Raw genomic sequence first — 23450 nt, 5'->3', positions numbered from 1 at the left:
TTGCAAGTACTGTGACAGTTAGGCAGAAGGTGAGAAAACTTGAATATCTTGGTTGAGTGGCTGCTCATAAACTACACATCATGCCGATAAATGCTAAACAACGTTTCGCTTGATGTAAGGAGTGTAAACACTGGACGATTGATAGTGGAACTGTATCAGAAGAATCACGTGAAGAAGGACCAACAAATTTTGAAGACTATAGGGGCCCAATATGAAAAAAAAGATGTCCTTGACTTGTTGTTAAGCTAAATTAGCATGCCATCTGCAAGATGGAAAGAGAAAAATAAGCTGTTTGTTGTTTCATGTTTTCATTAGTGCATACATTAGAGATATGTGGAAGGGATACAAATTACATGTGGGATAAGTGACAGTGTGTTCCACCTTTTAATGCAGAAGGTACAGCATTTCTCCAATACTGATAAACTAGCGCATATGTCACTGGATGAAAAGTCTCTAATTGCAAATTTAACATATGACAGCACTTCTGACAATGTTATTGGCTTTGATGACTTGGGGTTTACACTCACAGTATATTTCTCCCACTACTTGGCAGTTGCTTGTTCCACTTAAAATAATATGAAGATGAAGGTCATATTTGTGGCAACAGGTGACAATGACTAAAACACAGTAGGCCTACAGAATGAGAAATGGGGCGTCGATCCCTTTTGCATGTAGAGGTATACGTATATGCTTCTTATGTGTGAATCTATGTTTTTTTTCTTTATTGTTATTTTTAAACCTGTTTACAGGCAGGCCAGCAGCAGCATACTATGCCGCTCTTTGGCCTCAGAGAAACACAAAAGATACAAATGTAGACAATTAGAGAAAAAACACAGTGGACATATAAACGGAGACAAACACTTTTTAAAATACATGGAGCCATTCACGGGTCTAGAGTCCAAGATAAAATTTGTTCAGACACTTGGACACATACAGAGATGAAAATTGTCACACACGAACGTAGGTGCACAAAACTAATAACACTGAACCACTTAAGGACAATACGACGGCACACACAGAAACACGAGGTGTTGATCTCCAGCGCGAGAAGTCTCACGATGCGTGCACGAGTCCGGGGACCTGCCAAGAGAGGAGGAGAGGGGATGGGAGAGGGAGAGGGGAGAGCAGAGATGCCATGGGCAGGGGAGATAGGGGGAATGGTGGAAGGGTGAGAGGAAGCCCAGGGGAAGAGGGGTGGAGGAAGGGGGATGGGGGGAAAAGGAGAGAGAAGGGAGGGAGGGTGCCTAAAGGAAAAGACACAGGAAGTGGGGGTGGGAGGATAAAAGTTGATAGAAGGGGTAGCTGGAGGGGAGGAGGACATCATCAGTGAGGGGGAGCTGGCGGAAGCCACCTTGGGAGAGGGTAAGGAGGGTGGAGAGATGGAGACCGGGTGGGACATGGGAATATAGTCGCGGCAGCAGGCAGGAGTGGGAGAGGATGGGCAAGAGAAGCGGATGAGGAGGATCAAGTTTACAGAAAGTGTACAGGATCTGTATCCTTTCAAGGAAAAGGATCCGCGTGGGGGAGGGGAGACAAATGCGATACGCGAGGCGGAGAGCATGGCGTTCAAGGATTTGAAGGAATTTATAAAAGGTAGGGGGGGGCGGAGATCCAGGCCAGATGGGCGTAACAAAGGATAGGGCAGATGAGGTATTTATAGGTGTGGAGTGTGGTGGAGGGGTCCAGATCCCACGTACGGCCGGAAAGGAGCTTGAGGAGACGGAGTCGGGAGCGTGCCTTGGCTTGGATTGTCCGGAGATGGGGGGTCCAGGAGAAGCGACGTTCAAGGGTGACGCCAAGGTACTTAAGGGTGGGGGTGAGGGCGATAGGATGGCCATAGATGGTGAGATAGAAATCAAGGAGGCGGAAGGAGGGGGTGGTTCTGCCTACAATGATCGCCTGGGATTTGGAGGGATTGACCTTGAGCAACCACTGGTTGCACCAAGCGGTGAACCGGTCAAGATGGGACTGCAGAAGGTGTTGGGAGCGCTGCAGGCTGGGGGCAAGGGCAAGGAAGGTGGTGTCATCGGCAAACTGGAGAAGGTGGACGGGGAGGTGACGGCGGCGGCATGTCCACCGTATACAAAAGGTACAGAAGGGGGGAGAGAACGGAGCCTTGGGGCACACCGGCGGAGGGAAAAACGGTGTAGTAATCCATGTTATGGATGGTGACGTAGGAAGGATGGTGGGAGAGAAAGGAGCCGATCAGACGGATGTAGTTAATGGGAAGGGCGAAGGTTTGGAGCTTGAAGAGCAGACCGGAATGCCATATGGGACGGTAGGAGGAGACGGCGGACGGCGGTTTACCAGGTTTAAGGAACATCAGGATACGGAAGGTTTTCCACAGGTCGGGGTAGTAACCAGTGGACAGGACTACATTCTAGAGCCTGGCCAGGGTGGAGAGGAAAGAGACAGGAGCTTCACGAAGGTTATGGTAGGTGACACTATCGTGACCAGGAGGGGTGTTGCGTTTTGTGCGGAGTGTAGCAATGAGATCCTGTGTAGTGATAGGGGCATTGAGTTCTGTGTGTGCAATGTTGTCCAAGTCCTGGAAACCAGGTGCGAGGGGAGGGGCAGAGGTGTCAGTTCGATCGCAGACATCCGGGAAGAGTGAGTAATCGAACTAGGGATCATCGGGGATGGAAAAGACATCGGAGAGGTAGGATGCAAAGTGATTGCCCTTGCTAAGGGTGTCATGGAAGGGGTGATCATCATGGAGAAGAGGATAGTAGGGGGAGGGTTTAGTTCCGGCAAGGCGACGGAAGTCTGACAGGTACTTGGACGAGTTGTGAATCTATGTGTTTGTATTCGGTTGATATCCATGTGATAAGCTGCAGCTCTATTCACAGTTACAAGTGTTTCTTCACAAATGTATTGTAACTTGCCACTGGTTCATGATTTTTATCCCTACTTGCACTTATGTTAGAATCATTTTTAGAAACATCGTTGTCTTCTGATATTACACAAACTCTGGTAGGCAAAAAGAAAAAAAAAAAAATCAAATATTTCGTCAATCACGTAGGAAAGGGATGCATAACGAACGTGCTGCCGACGCATCTTTATCGCCGCTTGGAGCGCTAGTGTCGCTCCAGCTGTCAAACGGTGACAACTTTAACAGCAGTGAGTGTCGCGACTGTTAATGTTAGACTGTGTGTCATACTAACAAATGTACACCGTGGAGATAAATAAGCAGAGGTAACAGTAAACTTGTTTCATTCGATCACATTTTTATTATTCTTGTAACTGCATGGGTAACACGAAGCATTTTACATGTTTTTTGTGACGATGCTCTGGCAATAGTTTCAATATTGTATTAATTTAATGGCTTTTGCGGCATATTTGAAATTTACTTTGTTGTGTATACAAACGGCCATGATTAAATTATCGTTGGTGGATTTGTTTATGGTTTGGGCTTGCGTGCGAATTTGGTGTGTACTTGTTTTAGGTTATGTTTTTCAATGCAAACAGCTTGTTTTCCATGAGCTTTTAATTTTTCTCAATAGACAGAGATCAATAATTTTTCCACCAGTATTTCGGAGCGCGCTAAGTACTCTACGTATACTGTTCATCAATTACGAAAAGTACATGTGCCGTTTGTAGCCTGTAGCGTCTTGTGAAGTACATGTTTTTTGTCCCATCCGATAAAATCTCTACATGTATACTCTGTAACTTTGTAAAAGAGACGATTTGTATTTTCGACGTTTTTTCAATAGTTTCTACACATTGTGATCTCCAGTGAAAGTGCTAGTCATTTATAATTGCTGTGGCTAGTCATTTATAATTTTTGAGGGAAGGACGACCGAAGACAGCGAGGTGCTCACTTTCACTATTTCGTTATCTTAATCAGTATCACTGTTGTTATGTAATATTTGTTGTGAAGGAACGACGAGGAATAAGAATAGCGTTTGCTATGATGTAATGTGATGCTCCTCCCGATAATAGCGTGAGTAACTTGATAGTATTCGTCAGTCCTTTAGTGCACATAGTTACTACCTCTTTTCAGGAATTGGGTACCGGTATCTGCAGATAAAAGATGATGTTGGATGTATTAATTTGTTGTGGCTATTTAGAATCATTTTAGTGTCCTGTTATTTGATCTGCTGCATAGACCTGGAAATCTTACATTAACAACAGTTTGTGTTAACATGCGTATATGAATGTGGTTTAGTATAAGGGTAATGCTGCAGTGTTTCAAATAGATGTAGAAAGAAATTAGCTGGTGTGGAAAAAGCTACTATGTAAGTGCAATTCTCACTGACAAAGAACATTACACATAATCAGACTGTAACAGAACATTCACCATGGGTCTGCAGTTAAGAGGGAGGAGAGCCAGTAAATATGTTTAGCAATAGAAAGTTAACCAATATTAAAAATAGACGACATTTTAAAAAAATTTTCGACAGTTCGTATAAAATACAGTATGTGTGATTTTCTTTAGTGGATAGATAAAAAAAAATCAGCATGGCAATATTTGCTCTACTGTGGGTATTCAGTAATGCCTTGTACAAGGAAAGCCTTAAAGGAGCAACTGTGTCAAAAACACACATTAAACAAATGACAAAATGATGGTTTGTAGGCTGCTGAACTCCTCTTATAGTTAGGTTTTAATTTTGTACACATCAAGATGATACTGAGTAACTGAAGACAAACTGCAGACTAATGTCTGAGTTTAGAAATTAAGTACTGAAAGTGCCACATACATGATTAAGACCCGCAAATTCCATTTTACATTGATGAGAACAGGATTATAACACATTTGGATAATCATTTGCATTAGGGTATTCCCAAACTAAATCCCAAAAATGGAAGGCTTTATTTCAATTTATCTTTCTTCAAATTTAAAATTGTGGTTGATGTAAGTTACTGATTTTCTGTAGAAAATATCCTTTCCATTCATTAGTTGCTTTGATTGCTCATAATGCTGTATGCCTAGTTAGAGTTCCTCTGGGAAAAGCAAGACACCTCTCAAATAATGCTCACAGTAGTAGAGTATACCTTAAACCAATGACAGACACAAACAGTATCAGTCAATCTAGCATTTTTTCTGTTGGATGGATTTTGCAAAACATGATTTTCTATCATTTTGAGATTATATGTTATGACACTTCATTATGAGAGAATTGTAAATCAGTTCTTGACATTAGACTCTTTTCTTCACCTAGTTTTAATTTATTTATAGTTTAGTGGTTCATCTGCTGCACCCAGTAATGGACTGAAAATACTGCCTTTCAGCTGTATCTCACATTAACCATGGAAATTGAATGTGACTTTTATTATCTGGTTCCTTGTCTTTCCTACAGCCTGACTGCAGTAATGAACCACGAAAAAACTATTTGGATAAAAGAGGAAACAAGTGAGATATCAATTTCACCAGGCTCCATTGTAAGTAGTTTCTTAGTATTTTTTTACTGTTGTTTCATTAATTTCAGTGTGCAGTATGTTGTGTGAATAAACAGAATTCATGCCATTTTGCTAAAAGTATGAGGAATTAAGTACAATAAAATCTCCAGTGAGTTTTTAAGTTTACACTCAACATTTACAGCACTATGCATAGATTATAATGTGTGTTAAAATTCACAAATGATGCAGGGAAGGGTTTTAATTTAATTTTTGTAAATTTAGACAAATTTGTAATGCACTGCTTATTGGCAATTATAATATATTTATATAAAATTGAACTATTATGATAAAAATAGTCATTGGCTGGATGTCATTTCCAATGAGCACAATATTTCAACAAGTGACCACATTGCCATCACCCGGTGCACTAACTTACTGTGCACTTACTAGTGATCAGTATGAGCTATGAGTGTAATTTTTTAAAAGTGTATCATAGGTTACATAGATGGCACCTTGGATCTTGTGTTTGTATGTTCCTGTTGTAGACTGTGGTTGTCTGTTTTGTTTATGCCACTACTTGAGTGGTGTCATAGATTGTCTTTTTGCTATACCTGTATAGGTCTAGTGGAGATGATGATCACTTGAGGAAAGCAATGATTTGCATTGAGTGCTATACTATACATTTTGTGGTTATAGAGTTGCAGCATAGCCTAAGGCCTAGGTTAAGTAGGGAGATGACAGTCTAATTGTGGTTTGGGAAAGCCAATGAAGTTTTTATAACAATCTTTTTCCATAGCTACATTTATGCCATTGATGAAAACCCTTGCTTTCCTACCGTAGTCCAGTATTTTCAGGTTTTCAATACATCTGAAGGTGTTAATCACACTCAAACTCCTGATAGTTATTCAGTTTTCATTTTTCTGATATTTGCAAGTGGTTAGTGAAGTTATCTGTTGCTAATTTCTTAAGGCTTGTATTTCTGCTGTGTTAATGATGTAATCGGTCTACCAGTGCTCAGTCAAGTTCTCATAGTTACCTTGAAAGAAGTTTGAAGAGACATTTACTGTGAACACTGGTTTAAGAAGTTAGTTTCATATAATATTTTTTTTTTGCATTAGCACTTGTCTCTGAATATGTAAACCAAGTGTCAATAAGACTCATGGCAGAAAATTGTGATTTGTCTCTTTAGTTCACATTAATTAATTTTTAGAACACTGTGTACATGCACCCTGATATATTCCAGTGTGTATATATGTGATGGGAGCAAAGTTATGGCAAAACTAAGACGTTGTATATTCAGTATTGATCTGTTTTTTTTTTTTTTTTTTTTTTTTTTTTTAACTACTTCTTCTATATACATCACTTCATGATGGAATGATATTTGTAAAATTGCAAGGATGTTACAGAAATATTAAGGAATTTTTGTTGTAAATAATGTAACTTAAAGTTTGACCCAAACTTTTTGTTGCACTGTAAAATATTTGTTGCTTCCTTTGCATCCCTCATCTTGAATGTTTCTGCAGAATTGGTAATGATACAAATGCAAGAACATGCTCCATAGATTGGATTTCCAAAAAATGTGTTGGCAGATTGTATGTGTTTGTTGACAGCATAGCAGACAGTCTGCATTGAGTGAAGCTAGACTTCACATTTATTGTAAGCCTGGCTTAAGAACAACAGTACAGAGATGTGTGTTGTTCAGCTTTCAACCTTTTCACCTTGATTATATTTCACTTCTCTTCATTATATTTAACCTCTCTTCACTGATGTGAAAATTCGAGGATTATCTCGCACGTTTTTATTCTTTAAATGGTATTGTGTCTGCTGTAGGTTGTGAATCATGAGCAAGTTAAATAATTTGTGATGCAATAAAACCTACAATTTCTGTGATGATGATCTTTTGCCACTCCTATTTGGAGTAACTACAGAAACCAATATACACATGACATTTATCTTTTACACTACTTCCATTGTATAAGAGTGTTTTTCAATAACTCAGTGCTGTATGAAAAAGCTGTGGGTGTTTCATCACTCAGTAAGAATTTATTTTTAGAATAGTTCTGTAGTGAGTAATATCTAGAAAATAATGTTGTCATTCACATAATTTTATTTTCTCTCTAACTGAAATAAAACAAATCAGTTTTGCATCAACCAGAATTACCGTCGCACAAAAGAACATACACTGAGAACTGACAATAAAATGATAGTTGTTGCTAAATTATGTGGTGTTAATTATTCATGAAAAGTACTTTAATTGTGGCATAGAAGTTGTGGAAATTGCTAACAGTGTGTGGAGATCATGACTTTTTAAATGTACTCATTTTGCTTTGTGTTACTCTCACCACAGGTCCAGGTATACCCCTCTAGTGTGAAAATAAAGGAAGAACCACAGGAGACTGGGAATAAAGAGGTAATTCTAGAATTTTTTGACTGAGTGGAATTAATCACTGATTTGTTATTTCACAGTTGTGGGGAATGTAAATGAAGAGGTAAGCAATATAGCTGAGCGTTATTGTCAAAGTTTGTTCAGATATGCTAGTAATTATGACTGACTCACAATATCATAATTTGCCCACTATTGTAAAATATGGCACAAAAGCCTAAATATAGTATTTTTTAGGCATTGCTCTATATGGGTTGAAGTACTGTCTTTGTACAGGAACAATAGTTTTAATATCTACATTAGTAGAGTTATTATCTTGTACAAGGACATGGTAAAAAGTAATGCCTCCACATTTTTTATGCAGAAACTGTTAAAGCTTTTCAAATAAAACAAGCTTTGTTAATTTTTTACGTCTTTATTCTTCAAGTTGACGTATTTATTTCTCAACTTAGTCTCACACACAATGAACACATTTGTCTTGCCGAGAGACCAGTTCATTGATACTGACACTGACTTTGTTGACAGAGCCACAACCTCACCTCTGCTTTCACTGCTTCAGTCACTGTCTAATGGAAGTCCTCGAAGGTATTCTTTAGATTTGGAAACAGATGAAAATTGGAGGCGGCCAAGTCAGGAGTATATGGAGGATAATTGATGACAGTGAACCCAAGCTGTCAGATTGTTGCAGACATTGCAACCCTCATGTCTTGTCTGGCATTGTCATGCTGAAGGACAGGGTGGTGCATGTATGGGCAGACTCTTTGAATTTGAAACTTGATCACAGTACGCTGCTCCTCACGCACAAACATAGTTAAGCTACACATGTTCATGTTACATGCTACAATCCAGAGCCCTCTAGCAGCAGATGGTTCCAATTTGGGTCAGCAGAGCGAAAAAGCCTGTGCACATTACTCAGTCGAGTAATATACGTGACATGTAGTATCTCGACCAATACTGCAAACAGAATTAAAAAGTTGGAGGCATTACTTTTTAGCACACTCTTGTATATACAAACAAAAATAAGAACTACACGTGATTGTGTTGATGTCTAAATAAAATGATGCATGATAGTTGCTGCAATGCCCTGGACCTGAACAGTGATTTCCTACGTATTTGACCAGTTGCCTTGACGAGTAAACTATCCACACATACTTCTTTGACTGAATCAGTTGTTATTCTCATGGGAGGTTTGATTAGTGGGCAGAGCAAGAATGAGAATTCATCATATACTGTGAAAATGATGACAAAGTACGATTCAAGATATGAATGCTTTTGCTTGAAAATACTCCATTATGTCCGGAAACCCAAAGTGAATCTTGACCCTTCTCAACTCTCTTATCATTCACATCACCATCTGAATCAGTATGATACTATATAATACCCACTTTTACAACAATGTGGCAGTTTTCATATTTTACACCAAAGTATTATCTACCATTAAAATTACAGCGCCATTGTAGGCTTCTTTTCTTTGTCCCCTCTTCTACATTTTAATAAACCCTTGCAATGTCATGTGCTTCAATTTATTTCATTATCCTTGTTATCAAGGTATTTACTTAAATTGCAGAGCAATTCTGTTTGTCTTCATTAAATTTACTTTATTCTTTTTTTCATTTCTGTGTTTTCCTTCACTAAATATTTTTACTCTTTTTTTTTCATTTCTACATTTATCATTTCCTCCATTAGGAAAACCTAAAGAAAGATGGACAGATGGAGCAAACTCCATCCTCCAGAATATGAGTTCTTAACAACTGCAATGCCTCATTCAGTTGCTCCCTAAAGCCAATGTTATTTGGATCATACACAGTTTACACTATAGTGCATTTAAAAGCAGTTGCAACTTTTGACGTTTGGCTCACTGTGTGCCATTGCCTAGGTAGCACCAATGGTTAGCTGTTCAGCTGGTAAAGCGCCCATGGTACCACACCATGGGTAAACAGTACCATGTGGTGTCACGCATCAGAGGCACCTACATTCATTTCCTCTCATTGTAAATTGATACTTTCTGGCAGTGAAGTGTTTTACAGCTGTCAGGTATTGTAAACAAGTGTTCCGTGCTGCCGTTGCATTAATAATAACATTGCAGCATGTCTGAACATGAGATTCACAGTAAAAGTGATCACCCAAGAACTCGTTCACCAGCTGTGAAGTGTTCTGCTGCAAAATTTTCCTCGAAATTCGACAATAGTAATGGACAATGCACAATACCATTTAGTTGGGATGGATAAAGTCCCAGCAATACAGCAGAGGTAAGCAGCTATTTTTCTCAGCGTACAAAGAAATATTCGATTGGATAAAGTTGAACCCATCTTGTATAAGGTGGAGTTAATGGAACTTTCAGTACTGTACCAGCCAGAAACTCCATGCTAACAGGTCAGTGAACTGGCTAATGTTTGGACATTGTTTAATCAGGCTTTCTCCATATTATGCTCATTTAAATCCGGCTGGGAATATATGGTCGTAGGTGAAAAGTAATGTGGCAAAAAAACAACAAGAAATTTATACTCAGTGATGTTGAAATGGTGACAAGAGAAGTCACTGCAAATGTTATATCGGACTGGTCTCACGTTATCAGGCATATCAAGAATGTAGTTGAGGAGAGCTGGATTCTTGGACTGTGACGAGTTTTGAGAAATATGGTACTTCTCTTGTTGCTGTGTTACCATCTGCTTCTTTTGCCTAAACACAGTATAGTTTACAGATACACATCTCACTAACATTGTAAGGCAATTGAAATGGTAACAGTATCCTAAAACGGTGTGTTATTAACGAAGCAACTGAGGGCGAGACATATCAGTAGTTATGAGAAAGCCAGTTCTCAATATAAAAATAAATGTGCAGCTTCTTCACTTATGTCAGTAGATATGGCAATTTCAGATATTAACCATATGGTAAAATACTCTCCTCTTTGCATGCTATCATTTCCCAAGCTTGTTTTGATATCTCAGACCATTTATGACTGACTCGATTTAATTCCTTTGGCCCCTATGGGGGCATAGGGCATCCAGGAGAACTCCCCATCTGTCTCTGTATTTGGCCATTTGCCTCAATTTTGCACAGGTTTTGCCAACTGTTGTTGCTTCCCCTTCCATTGTCCTCTTCCATGTGCCCTTAGGTCTTCCTCTCTTCCTTGTTCCCTGGGGATTCCATTCCAATGCTTTTTTCTCGATGGTTCCATCTCAACACCACTTTCTCGCATCTGGTCTTCTATAGGTATTCGGTTTGTTATTCGCCAGAGCTCCTCATTACATTTTTTTTTCTGGCCACCAGATATTCATGATGTGTCAGAGACATCTATTTATGAAGTTCTGTAATTGGGATGTTATCTTTTTATCCATTTTCCTTCTTTCACTGGCGTACACAAAGACAGCCTTCTCATTTGTATTAAAAATACGGATTTTTGTTTTGTACGTGATATTTCTGTTTTTCTGTATTGGATACAATTTATGCCTTTTTAATGCGGTTTTTCATGTCATCTCCAGCTCCACCATATTCCATCACTATACAATCAAGATACAGGAATGAGTTGACAGTCTCCACCCACTGCTCTATTAACAGTGGCACCTCCGATGTTCCCTGAATTTACTATCATTTCCTTTGTTTTGCCTGTATTTATCTTGAGGCCAGCAGTCTCTGCTTCTTCTTTCAGCAAGTTTAATGTAGCTTGCATATCCGTCAGCTAGGCTAGTGATACTGTGTTGTCTGCAAAATCCAAATTCTCTAGACATTCATGGATCTCCCACTGGATTTCTCATCTCCTGCCTGCTGTGACTCTTCACATAACTGAGTCTAGAACAAGTAGAAAAAGTGTTGGTGATAAAATGCAACTCTGCCGGACTCCAGTTATTACTTTCATGGGCTCTGTCACATTTCCCTTGTGGAGTATGCAATGTTTGTAACCATCATATAGATATTTTATGATGTTTAAGATCTTCTGTGGTATCCCATACTTCTGCAACACCTGCCAGAGCACTTTGTTTCATGCAATCGAAGGCCTTCTGAAAATCAATGAATACCAGGTACATGTTTGCTTGGAATTCTTCGCTTTGCTTTAAAATTATCCTAAGAGTGTTAATAAGATCAATACAACTGTGTTGTGCCCTAAAACTGGCCTGTTCTTTACGCAGTCACTTTTCAAGAGACTCTTTAATTCTGTTTAAAATAATTCTGGTGATGATGTTACTGGCACTGACAACAATGTAATACCATGCCAGTTGCTACAGTCTGACAAATTTCCCTTTCTTGGGAGCTTTATGACCAAACCATTTTTCCACTCCTTTGGAGATTTCTCTTCAAGCCAAATATGCTTCATCAAGGGATAGAGCATCTTAACAGTACGTTCAATATCAGCTTTTAAGAGCTGTGGTGCTATGTTGTCTAGGCCTGGAGCATTTGTATTCTTTATGGTTTTCAAAGCAGCCCTAATTTTGTCCATTTTGGGACACTGCAAATTTATATCTTGATCTTCTTCGACTTACTCTGGAACATCTCTTACCTGTTCATCATGGTTGTCTTCAAAATTTAACAGTTCCTTGAAGTGAAGTGCTCCTCCCATCTCTGTAGCTGTGCCTGTTGAGTGGTAGGCATCACCCCATCCTTGTTCTTAACTGGGCCTTCATATCTGAAGTTCTTCATTGACAACCATTTGGTTGTATTATAGAACCCTTTAATATTTCCTTGTCTTGATGCCTCTTCTGCTAATTTTGGTTGCTCATCTTTCCATTTCCTTTTATCTCTCTGTGTATTCTTTATGCGCTTCACTCTTCTGCACTTTTGTCATACAAAGATTTAACTTAAGTTTTAGTTCTTTCCGGTGGCTGATCTCATCTGATGTAGCATTGGAGGTCCGTTCCTTCCATAGATTTGCCTTACATCCTATGATTTTTTCTATCACATCTAAATAACTGTCTTCGATTTTTTTTCCCCAACATGTTTCAATTCCCTCTTCCATAAAGTTTTCTTCAGAGAGGATCTGGAATCTGTTTTGTAGTTCAAGAGCAAATGTTTCTTTGATCTGTTGGTCTTTTAGCCTTGCTAGATCTGTTTTCTTGCTCCTGTGACTGATCTTGGTTCTGTTTGCCTCTTTTTTCAGTCTGAATTCTGCCAAAACTAGGTGGTGGTCACTTCCAACGTCCGCTCCTCTTCTGTTTCTGACATCTAACGGAGAGTGTTGGAACTTGCAGCTTATGACTATGTGGTCTATTTGATTTTCGGTAACATGGTATGAAGAAGATCACGTTTCTTATGGCAGTTATGATGTGGAAACAATGTGCCTCCAATGACTAGGTCATGTTCAGTGCATGTCTCTATCAGCAGTTCACCATTTACATTCCTTATCCCAGTACCGTACACACCCATGATATGTTCAAGACCTTCATTTTCTGAACCAACTTTTGTGTTCAAGTCACCCATTAAAATTTTTAGGCCCCTAGAATTTGTTTGTCTAAGGGCTCCGTTAAGCTCTGTATAAAATGCATCTTTTAATTCTCCTTTAGCTATTTTATTAGGTGTCTAGCATTGAATTACAGTGACATATCACACATTTGTTTTAAAGCATGTGGTTATTATCCATTCTGAGACTGGTTTCCACTCCAGTAAGCTCTTCTTGCTGCTTTTAGATAGTAAGAGCCCTACACCATTCCTACACATCACGTCCTCACCTGTCTGACCTGCGTACAGCAGAAGTCCACCAATTTGTGTTTGTAACTCCCCAGATTCTGGCCACCTTATTTCACTTAGTCCCAATATATCTAGTCGGTAGTTCTCCATCTGGTTTTCAACCTCTCTTAGCCTCCCTGCCTCTCTCAACATCCTTACATTCCAAAGACCAATACGGGTTTTCTTTTTCAGCCAAAGGTCATATCCTTAAGATCCATCCAGCTGTTTCTGCTGTTAGTTTCTGTGATGCGTGTTTTTTGTTGGTGTGGGTTATCAGCCCACAGCACCTGAGTGTCCAGGTGGGGCTGCCACCTCATGGCCTGGACACCTGCCAAGGTTTTATTTCAGGACATTACCCCCTAGATAGCTTGTCTTCAGCACAACTAAAGAATGCTGTCCATGTCTTTGCAGTAAGGCCTATGTGCATCAATGTTGTCATGGTTTCCAAGGATCTTCTGCTGTCCACATTAGGGGGCTGTGCCTGCTGCCACACAATCACAGGGAGGAAAAGGAAAGGAAGCGAGAGTATAGGATGGGCCACAATAGAACAGAGCAGGACACTAGGCGGGACATTGTGAGACACACTTCATCTGGATCCTCTATGGAGATCTGTCCAGCTTGGGAGGCCCTGCTTGTAGTTACACTACTGCTGGTATAGCCCTCCACTTCATTGGATCACACAAACCTCTCGCCCACATGGATGGTGTTTCATTAAGGTGGTGTCTCCTGAGGGGGAGACCATTTATGAGATATAAGGGATTTATGAGATATAAGGGATTTATGAATATTTCATTCTGGCATTTTTACTGGCATGTGCGTTGGTGATGGAGACCTTTACTAACATTCCATTTACTTGACATTGGAGATAAATAGCAATTTCTCAGAGATTCAAAGAATAATTCAATATGTTATCTAAATTTCATATGCAACATAATATGACCTAACACAAATCAAATGCAAATTCATAGTGACCCCCTATGTTTGTTTGCAAACTTTAAGAATTTCTTGCAGTAATTTAACTTATACTGAAATATCACAATAACTATGACCTTTCTTGAAATGATAGGGAATTAATCAGAAAGTTGACAAATGAAGCTATAAGATGTGCGAGAAAGATTACAGATCAACCAGATGTGCAGCTGACAGGTTATGTGCCAAGCAGGCCTGACATTACCTTTGCCTGCTGATATCATCCATGCTAGCAACTATGCACCCCTCCACTCGATCCATACTGAATTGTCAAAAGTCACAACTAATTTTAAATGCACTATAAACAACTTCTTCTTTTGTGCATTGAGTATTAGGCCTTCACTCTTCCTTGGCCTTCCCTGGCTTCGTCAACCTACTGGGCCATAATCTCTGATGTTGTAATATTGTCTGCCACTGTTCATTGTGTCAAGATATCGACTCAGTTTTCCTCTTTGTCATCAATTTTGTTTTGTGTGTTAAACATTTTAAATTCTGTCATAATGTCTTCTCTCATACAGCCATTTGTGGGTGTAAAGAATTCCATTGCACTGCCTGGATCTTACTGCCTTGTCATTTGTAAGTGACTAATGACTCGCCTCCACGGGATAATGTGGAGATGGTCATCATTTTCTAAAACTTCCTTCATGTTATTTTCTCTGTCTTTTTTTCTGAAGTACCTGTTTGCTTTTACATGTAGTTTCCAAATTTTGTTACTTTCTTACCTGTATCTTTGTCATGTTTGTATGTGATATCACATTTCAGATAGTTAAAATAGCTGACCTGTTGTACTGCTGTATTGCTCAGCACTGTTTTTAGATTTAAAGAGGTCCCATCCTATAAAAATCATACTTTACTTTTGTTCTCACCTTGGTAATGGCTAAGGAACCAACCCTGACAGAGAACTGGCAGGTCTGAAGCCCATAAGCTGACAGCTACACCATCAGACTCAAACTGCATGGCACTTGTGATGTTATCAGAACATTTTCACACAGCAAGTGTTCCATGCAAGGCTTGAAATTCTGCCAGTTATATTATACAGGATGTATTCACTCTGGGAAAACTGGGAAATCCTGGAATTTTTTCATCTGGGGAAACCTAGGAATTTTTTAGGACTATGGAAATATTTCATTGTTTTAGTTCTCAGTTAAAATTTTGTAATTAAGGCTGGTAAGAACTGATGCTCTAACAAAGGATTTTACAGCATCCTGCTGCAGCAGAATAATACTGTAGCAATAAAACATAAACAAGAGGATAAAACCAAAATAAAACATTGCAAAGGAAATGTGCCATTTACAACAACAACAACACAAACACAGTGTACACACAAGTGTCTGCCAACAGCAAAATGCGTCAAAAGCTTCGGGATGAAGACTATGCAACATAATAACAAACAGCTTCCAATCAGTGTGACTGTTAGGTTCGCGTGAGTGGTTGCAAGTGGGCTCATGCACATGCTCAGTTTATTCATGTAGGAGCAGTACCTTTTCCTGCTTCTAGCTACTTGAAAAGTTTTTCTGGCACACCGAAGCTGCCAGGGTGATTTTACTGTTTCTTCTTCATTTACAGCTCTCACATTAAATGGAAACAAAATGAATTTCTTTGGTCAGGAGCTATGAAATGAATTACAATGCATTCACATAATAATGGAAGTCTAAAATATCATATTGATTTTAGTTTCCTCATTTTATTTTATTTCAGCATTTTGGCAGTCAAATATTAATCACCTTGCAGAACAGTGAAGTTGTTTTTGTTGGTTTGCTAAAGAAATTTTGGCTTTTATTGATCCTTTCCACAGAGGCAGTCAATTTATTTGAAACTAAATGTTTCATTCCACGCTGTAGGCTACTTTCAGCTGTTCACTGTAATTAAAGAGCATTTTTTCATCTTCTTGACAAAGTAAACTGATAACAGGAACCAAAGTCTAGACCATAGCGAAAGTTGTCTTAAGCATATATAAACAGTCCAGGGAGCAATCCAAATCATGAAGTGTAATGCATGCAAGTTAAGAAACCTAGAACCTTTGCCTGCCTTCTACAGGCAAGTGCTCTACTGATAGTGCACCTGCCTGTGAAAGGGAAAGTCTTACTTTTGAGTAAGAGTCCTGCACACAGTGTTAATCTACCAGGGAGTTTAAAATCAATGCACACTCTGCTGCAAAACGAAAATTTATTCTATTTGGATGATTACAGCTTTTTTAGCAATGTAATTTTCTATGTGAGGTGTGGTTGAAGACAAACCTCTCCATCACTCTTAATAGTTACACAGTTGTTACAGAGTTTTATATGCAAACTTTAAATGGGTAAAATTATTCTCCTTTTTCAGTTACTTCAAGATCCATTAAAAATTGAGGCTCCATTTTACAACACAAAGGAAGATCCAGGACTGAAATTGAATGTGAGTCTCTCTGAACATAGTGTAAGTTTTCAAATCAGTGTTGTTTTCTGCTTGAGGTACAGCAAGACAATCATGGAATGTAATTGCTGCATATAGTTGAAAAATCATAGATGGAGAGCCATTCTAACCTACAATATCAGTAATTTTTAGTATTTTTGTAGAGTTACCATGACTCATTATCCTTGTGGGTTATATGTTATCTGTGGTGGTGGTGGTGGTGGTGGTGGTGGTGGTGGTGGTATGTCAAAAGACTGCTTTGAACCCAGCTCTCCAAGCTACTCTATCCTGTGTAACCCTGTTCATTATAGAACAACTAATGCAACCTACATTCATCTGAATCCTGAATCCTTCTTACTGTACTTATCTCTGGGTCTCCCTTTACAATTTTTAGCCCACCTCCTCCCCTCCATCCCCTGCCTACACCTCCTTCCAGTACTAAATTGGTAATCCCTTAATGTCTCAGAATGCATCCTATCAACCAATCCCTTTTTTAGTCAAGTTGTCCCTTAAATTTCTTTTCTCCCCAATATGAGTCAGTACATCTTCATTAGTTCTGTGATCTACTAATCTGATCTTCATTCTTCTGTTGTACCACATTTCAAAAGCTCATATTCTCTTCTTGTCTAAATAGTTTGTCACCCCTCTTTCACTTCCATACATGGCTACACTCCAGATAAATACCTTCAGAAAAGACTTTCTAACACTTGTGTGTGTGTTCAATGTTAACAAATATTTCTTCTTGAGAAACGCTTTTCTTGCCATTCTCAGTTATTTTGCTACCAAAATAGCATAACTTGTCTACTACTTTAAGTATATCGTTTCCTAATCTAACTCCTCCTAACCTTTGACCAGTACAGCACAGCATCATTTGGATATACACAGATAAGGCAAACATTACAGCTACTGCCCACCATGAGAGTGAATGCGCAGTGCTGTGGACACAGGGCTACTAAAGGAAACATTTGCCTTGGGTATCATTGAACCTCTAGTAGTAACCGAATGCATTACGATTACTGTGAATTGTGTGAACATGGTTCCTTTGATGCTTTGTTTTTCCTAATGGTAATCACATATTTCCAGCTGGGTAATTGTCGATTTCACAAGGCCAGAATCATGCCGCAGTGGTTTGAAGAGTATTACAGTGAATGCACATTCATGACTTGCCCATCACATCCAACTGATGTGCATCTGTGGAACACATGCCAATCTGAACCCACAAACCAACAGCCAGTAATTCAAGGGATTTGCATGAGCTAAATTCTAGCACATCTAGTGCCATATACCTGCAGAAACCTACCAAGAAATTGTCAAATCTTTGCTATCCAGAAATACTGCTGTAGTGTGTTGCAGATATGGATCCACACACTACAAAACAGATGGTTTGATGAGTTTGCTCAACAGCGTATGGTACTAAAATATCTGATCAGAAAATTAGCTTTATTAAATTACTCTTTGAATAAGAGATGAGTCACTGAAAAGTATGAAGATCTTCATAATGAAATATTTAGAGCTATGTTGTATATACATAATGAGAGGTTTTGTTTTCTTTTGTCAGTATCTGGAAGATCCATTTATAGCCTTGGGGTCCACTGATCATATTAAGGAGGATTCAGTACTAAATTTAGGAGCAGAAGAAATTGAGACTTTTGTAAGTATTCACATTTTACAGATGGATTGCATATGAAGTGAAAATATGTCATTTGGTAACTGTGGAATACAAATAATGCATTACAGTGAAATTAGCATCGTTTATACCCCTTAGAAGTTTTGTAGTATTGTATTATTCCACTTCAGTTATTTGCTGACTGTTATGAGTAGAATTTCAACAGAGCTGTAACAATATATGTAATCATATTTTCACTGTCACAGGTTGATATCAGTTAGAGTAAGATCATGATAATTCGGCACTCTATAATCCAGCGGACCCAATAGTCCAACATGCGTCTGGTATTTTGCCATAGCGTGACACCTTTTCAGCAATAATTGTTTGCCTAACTGTGTGATTATAGTCTTGCCAAGATAAGCCAGTTGCATTACTGGCTTTGTCAGTATCAGTGATTCTTCATTCACTAAACCTAAGTTTACAGTACTTATGTTTGCATCAGTGCTGTGGTATTTTAATTATTTAATGAAGTCATTGTGCTGTGTTAATATTCAGCTACTTGTATGACTGTCAGTTAGACTACATCGCAGTAAAATGTTTGTATGTACAGTGAAAAATTTCCAAACAGAGCAAAAGTGCACCTAAAGCAGCAAAACACAAACGTGATGTTGACAAGCCACAAAAAACTGGTCATCATAAGCAGACTGGGAAAAGTGAGAACCAAAACAGTATTATGAGTGAACTATGGTCTAAAATGATTGAAGAAACAGAGATGGAAAGCAATTTAAATGAGGAGTAGTTTACAGCTGATTGCTCTGAAATTGTACAAATGATAAATTCTGTGTCTACCAATGAAGTGAGTGCTTTTTCAGGTGAAATTAAAATGGATTGACATAGGTAGAAATTCAGTTACCGAAGGAGAGTGGATGATGTGATATTATAAAAGTGTTTTGAAGTCACAGGAGGCACCAGAAGTTGACAGTGATTATGGCAAAATGTCTGCAACTAACATCTCTGGGATTGACACTATGGAAGCCTTAGACACTTTAGTGAGATTCACTAATTGAAGACAATAATATGGTGCCTCTGAAGTTTTGAATCTGAACATCAAGCAAAATAATTGTTGTCAAAAAAGGGCTCAATCCAAGAAACAATTTGGAATTTTTGTAATGTTCAGGGTGCTCTGAAGATAATTTCAGCTAAACCATTGGTGGTAGACACCAGTCTGGCATATTCCATGCCTGTGAGGCTGTCAGATATCTGTACTGTGTCTAAGACAGTGATTACAACTAAACTGTACCACATTATTGACTATAATCTTTATTAATTAGCTTCTTGATATCCTCAAATCCGTGGTCCTTATTGTATTTTGTAACTAGCATACAAAACTTTATTTATGCACAGTATATCGAACTTCTCTAAAACTTTGAGCCTTAAACTGTTGTGTTAGAGCAATGTACTATTTGACTTTTAATTCAATTTTATATGTATTGGAAAGTAGTTCTTTTTCTGATAAAGGCTGAGGCCAAAAGCTTAAGTGTAAATCTCTTTTAATTTTGCCTGTTGGCAACTTAACATGTTATCTTTACGTTAGTAGCAATCTATCTTTCTCTAGAGTTTTGATATTCCTATCAGAAGTTTCACATTGTTTGAAGAAGACTATGCATTTCAGTATCTTCGATTAATGTGTTGTAAGCAAATTCATTGGGCTCTTACCTGGTCAGTGAGTCTCTGTATTTGTGAGTTTGTGGTAAAAGATTTCCACGCAGGGAAAATTATTAAATGTGCTAATATGTACACAGACTAGTCACAGTGAACTGGGGAAATAGTGATTGTCATATAAATTTTGAATTATATAGTTTAGCCTCATGTCACACACATGGTATCATTAACAGGTTTAAGCTATAATCAGATGAACTGTGCAAAACAGAAATACAGAGGCAGTAAACTACTATAGTGTGTTTAAAAGAAGTTGCAACTTTTGGAAATTTGGTGAAGAAAGAGTGCAGGGAAGCATAGTTTCCAAGGGGTAGCAACAACACAATGCCTATCTTAGGTTATGACCTATAGTCAGCTGCCAAGCAAACATTCTTTGGCCGTAAAGAAATACAATACTAAATGGAGCAGTTACATCAATGAATTTTTCATATGTACTCACATTTACAGTGTAGTTAAGTGAAACCAAGGGAAGAATCATCGCTGTCTCCCTCAGAACTGGAACTGGCACTGGAGCTGACTGAACTGACTCTGTTCCATCTGTTCTTTCAGCAGTCCATAAATCCATGTCTCTTCAATTACCTTCTTTGAATGGCTGACAACTCAGTATCATTACTGTGGGGTAAAGTTTGCAATGGCTCTTTTTTTCTGCATTTCAACCTCAATGAGCCCAAACTTCTTGGTGTCTCCTGCCACAGTACCTCTCACCTGGGCCCATATATGCTCAGCTGAATTCAAATGAGCATGATATGGAAGAAGCCTTGATTGCATTATGCTCTTTAATGTTAACTGGTTTGTTGACTTTGTATTGTGGAGGTTTTGGCTTCTACAGTGCAAGATCCATTAACTATGGTTTATTCATGCCAAGTTCAACTTTATCTGATACAATGTTTCTTTGTGCACAGAGCAAAATATTTAGTTTTCGCCTCCTCGTTGTTAGAGCGTGATCCACCACAGCAGAGTGTTATGGCACATTGTCCGTTATTATTATCAAATTCAGATGAACATTTCACAGCAGAACATCTGAAAACGTACAACACTATACTGCACCGCGTATTATATTAACATACAATGTGTATTACCAAATATGTTATTACGATGCAGTAAATGTTACCCTCTGGGAGGATTTAAGTAAAACTGACCATGAGTTACCTAATGGGTTTGTCTTATTGAACCTGAATTCAGTGCTACAGAGGAAACCAGAAAGCTAAAGATTGAAATTTGGAATTTTTTTTAAGAAACCAAGTTTGCTTAAATGATATAAAAATTGTCACCAGCCTAATGAGGCATACTAATGTTGAACATTACTTTTATATAATCTGTATAGAGTTGTGATAAAGGAAAGCTACTATTACTTCTTACCCAATGAAGTGCAGTGAACTCTACTATAATCAGACAAGTGGTACAGTGATGCTAGCAGTTATAAATAGTATATGCAAGTTCTCATAGAAACAGTTAACAGCTTATTTCTTCTCAATAGTAATTACTTCATTATATATGAATTATGTGATCACCAAAATTTATGAAAGTCAAAATTAAACCAGAAATGGACATGGACTTAGTCCTATTTCAACATTTACTTTCCAAATAGTACAAATATAATTAAGTCACTTGCAATAGGATTTTTCACTCATTAAGAAGTAATATTGTTTCTACTTTTATGGATAAGGGCATTTACAGTAATTTTATCTTCAATAAACAAAATTGTTGGTGGGGGCTCTCAAATTGTTCCCCCGTCCCGGGGGCTAGCCACTCTTTGGCAGGTTCACACTTGGCTACCAGGGAGCCCCAGCGTTTGGCAGCCATTTTTACCTTCTGTGCTACATGTCTATCCTCTTGCTATTCTTTTTCCTCTCCCTTGGGGAACATGTCTGGGGTATTATGGTGAATGTTCTGCATTCTGTTGCTGACCTGCAAACAGTCTCAACTTTCTTTGTGGCTCCTTTTTCCTTTCTTTGTGGCTCCTTTTTCCTTTCTTTGTTTCCTTTCACCTCCCATTCCTCTGCTTCGGTGTTTGAGGATTCTCTCTTTTCTTCTGCTTCTTCTTCTTCTTCTTCTTCTTCTTCTTCTTCTTCTTCTTCTTCCTCTTCCCTGTGCGCTCCTGAAGGCTAGACCACATGTCTAACATGTAAAAGGTGACTGTGTAACACGTAATTCCCAGCCCCGGGTCGACAGGTAGGGTTCACATGTATCCCCTGATACAAGCCAGGCCCAGAGAGGGGTGACTGACTGAGCTGTAACCTTCTCAGATTGCCCGTTGGTCCCTCTGTCATGTGTTCGGGAGGTGTGACCTGAGGTGTGAACAATCACCTAAGGCGGGTGTGCCCCCTTGTGTAGGAGCCCCCCAGTAGGAGCACGCCATTGGAGATGCTGCAATCATGGGGGATTTCCTCGCGATGAGTCACTCATCCTCTTCATCGATGTCAACGAAACGAAAACGTTATTAGGGTTCTGATTTGAAGACCCTTCCCACTGCACAGCGAATCCTTGTTGTATCACATACTGAAGATGGTCAGTCCCTCACCACAGTTAATCTGTTTATTATTTAGGAAGGTGTTGCCATTGTTGGCCCTTTGTAATCCTGCTCTCATTTATGGAATGGCTCTTAGCTTTTGGAGACGGCTTCTGATGTTCAAGCACAACTACTTCTTGCTGCCTTACTTCACCACGGCTACACTGTTCATGTCATGGCACATAGAACTTTGATTTCCTCCTGTGGTGTAGTTTACACCGGGCTTCTTGACGGTCTGATCAAGGCTGAAATACAATCTTACCTCTCCGATCAGGGCATCATTGTCATTCATCATGTCATGAAAAAGTCGATTCTTCTTTGGAGCCCACCCGCACTCTTTTCCTCACCTATTATAGGGTGGTGCTGCCATCCAAGATTAAAGCCAGCTGAAATCATCACAGTCCAGCCATACCTTCTGAATCCGATGCGCTGTTATCAGTGTCATTGGTTCAATCACACTAGAACATCTTTTCGACACCCAGCCATATGTGTAACCTGTGGCAGGGGTGCACACAAGAGCGAATGTCTACCTCTTCCTCCCTGGTGTATCAAATGCAATGGTGACCATGCCGCCTCCCAGGATTGTTCTGTGTATCTCGACAAGCAGGCTGTTCAAGAGATTCCGGTAAAGGAAAAAGTGCCTTACCCGGTAGCTTGCTGGCTAGCCACAAGCTCTGTGTTCATCTGTCAGGCACTTATAGTTCAGTTCTTGTTACCCCTCCCTCCATGAAGGACATGGTTACACAGATATGCAACCTCAAATTTGGCTCTGAGGTTGTGAAGTTGCCCAGTGTCAAGGTAGCATCACTGACCCCAGTCCTGCTGTGCAACAAACTATCAGACTCTCACCTCATGAGGCGAAGTTACCCACTACA

General features: G+C 39.1%; 1 protein-coding gene across 2 annotated transcripts in view; it reads left to right on the top strand.

The window, feature by feature from the left end:
• Positions 1-3086: 3086 nt before the first annotated feature.
• The window catches only part of LOC126212858 (zinc finger protein 728-like), a 90374-nt gene continuing 70010 nt past the window's right edge, over positions 3087-23450 (top strand). The window contains exons 1-5 of one of the 2 annotated variants that reach the window (XM_049940302.1): positions 3087-3195; positions 5301-5382; positions 7688-7750; positions 16673-16744; positions 18300-18392. In XM_049940302.1, the coding sequence (XP_049796259.1) occupies positions 3167-3195; positions 5301-5382; positions 7688-7750; positions 16673-16744; positions 18300-18392 (339 nt within the window). In that variant the 5' untranslated portion in view covers positions 3087-3166. The remainder of the gene's footprint in view (positions 3196-5300; positions 5383-7687; positions 7751-16672; positions 16745-18299; positions 18393-23450) is intronic. The other variant, XM_049940303.1, reaches the window with a different exon arrangement.

The sequence above is a fragment of the Schistocerca nitens genome, chromosome 11, assembly GCF_023898315.1.
Source record: "Schistocerca nitens isolate TAMUIC-IGC-003100 chromosome 11, iqSchNite1.1, whole genome shotgun sequence".
NCBI classification, from domain to species: Eukaryota; Metazoa; Arthropoda; class Insecta; order Orthoptera; family Acrididae; genus Schistocerca; species Schistocerca nitens.
This window is presented reverse-complemented; position numbering and strand designations above follow the sequence as displayed.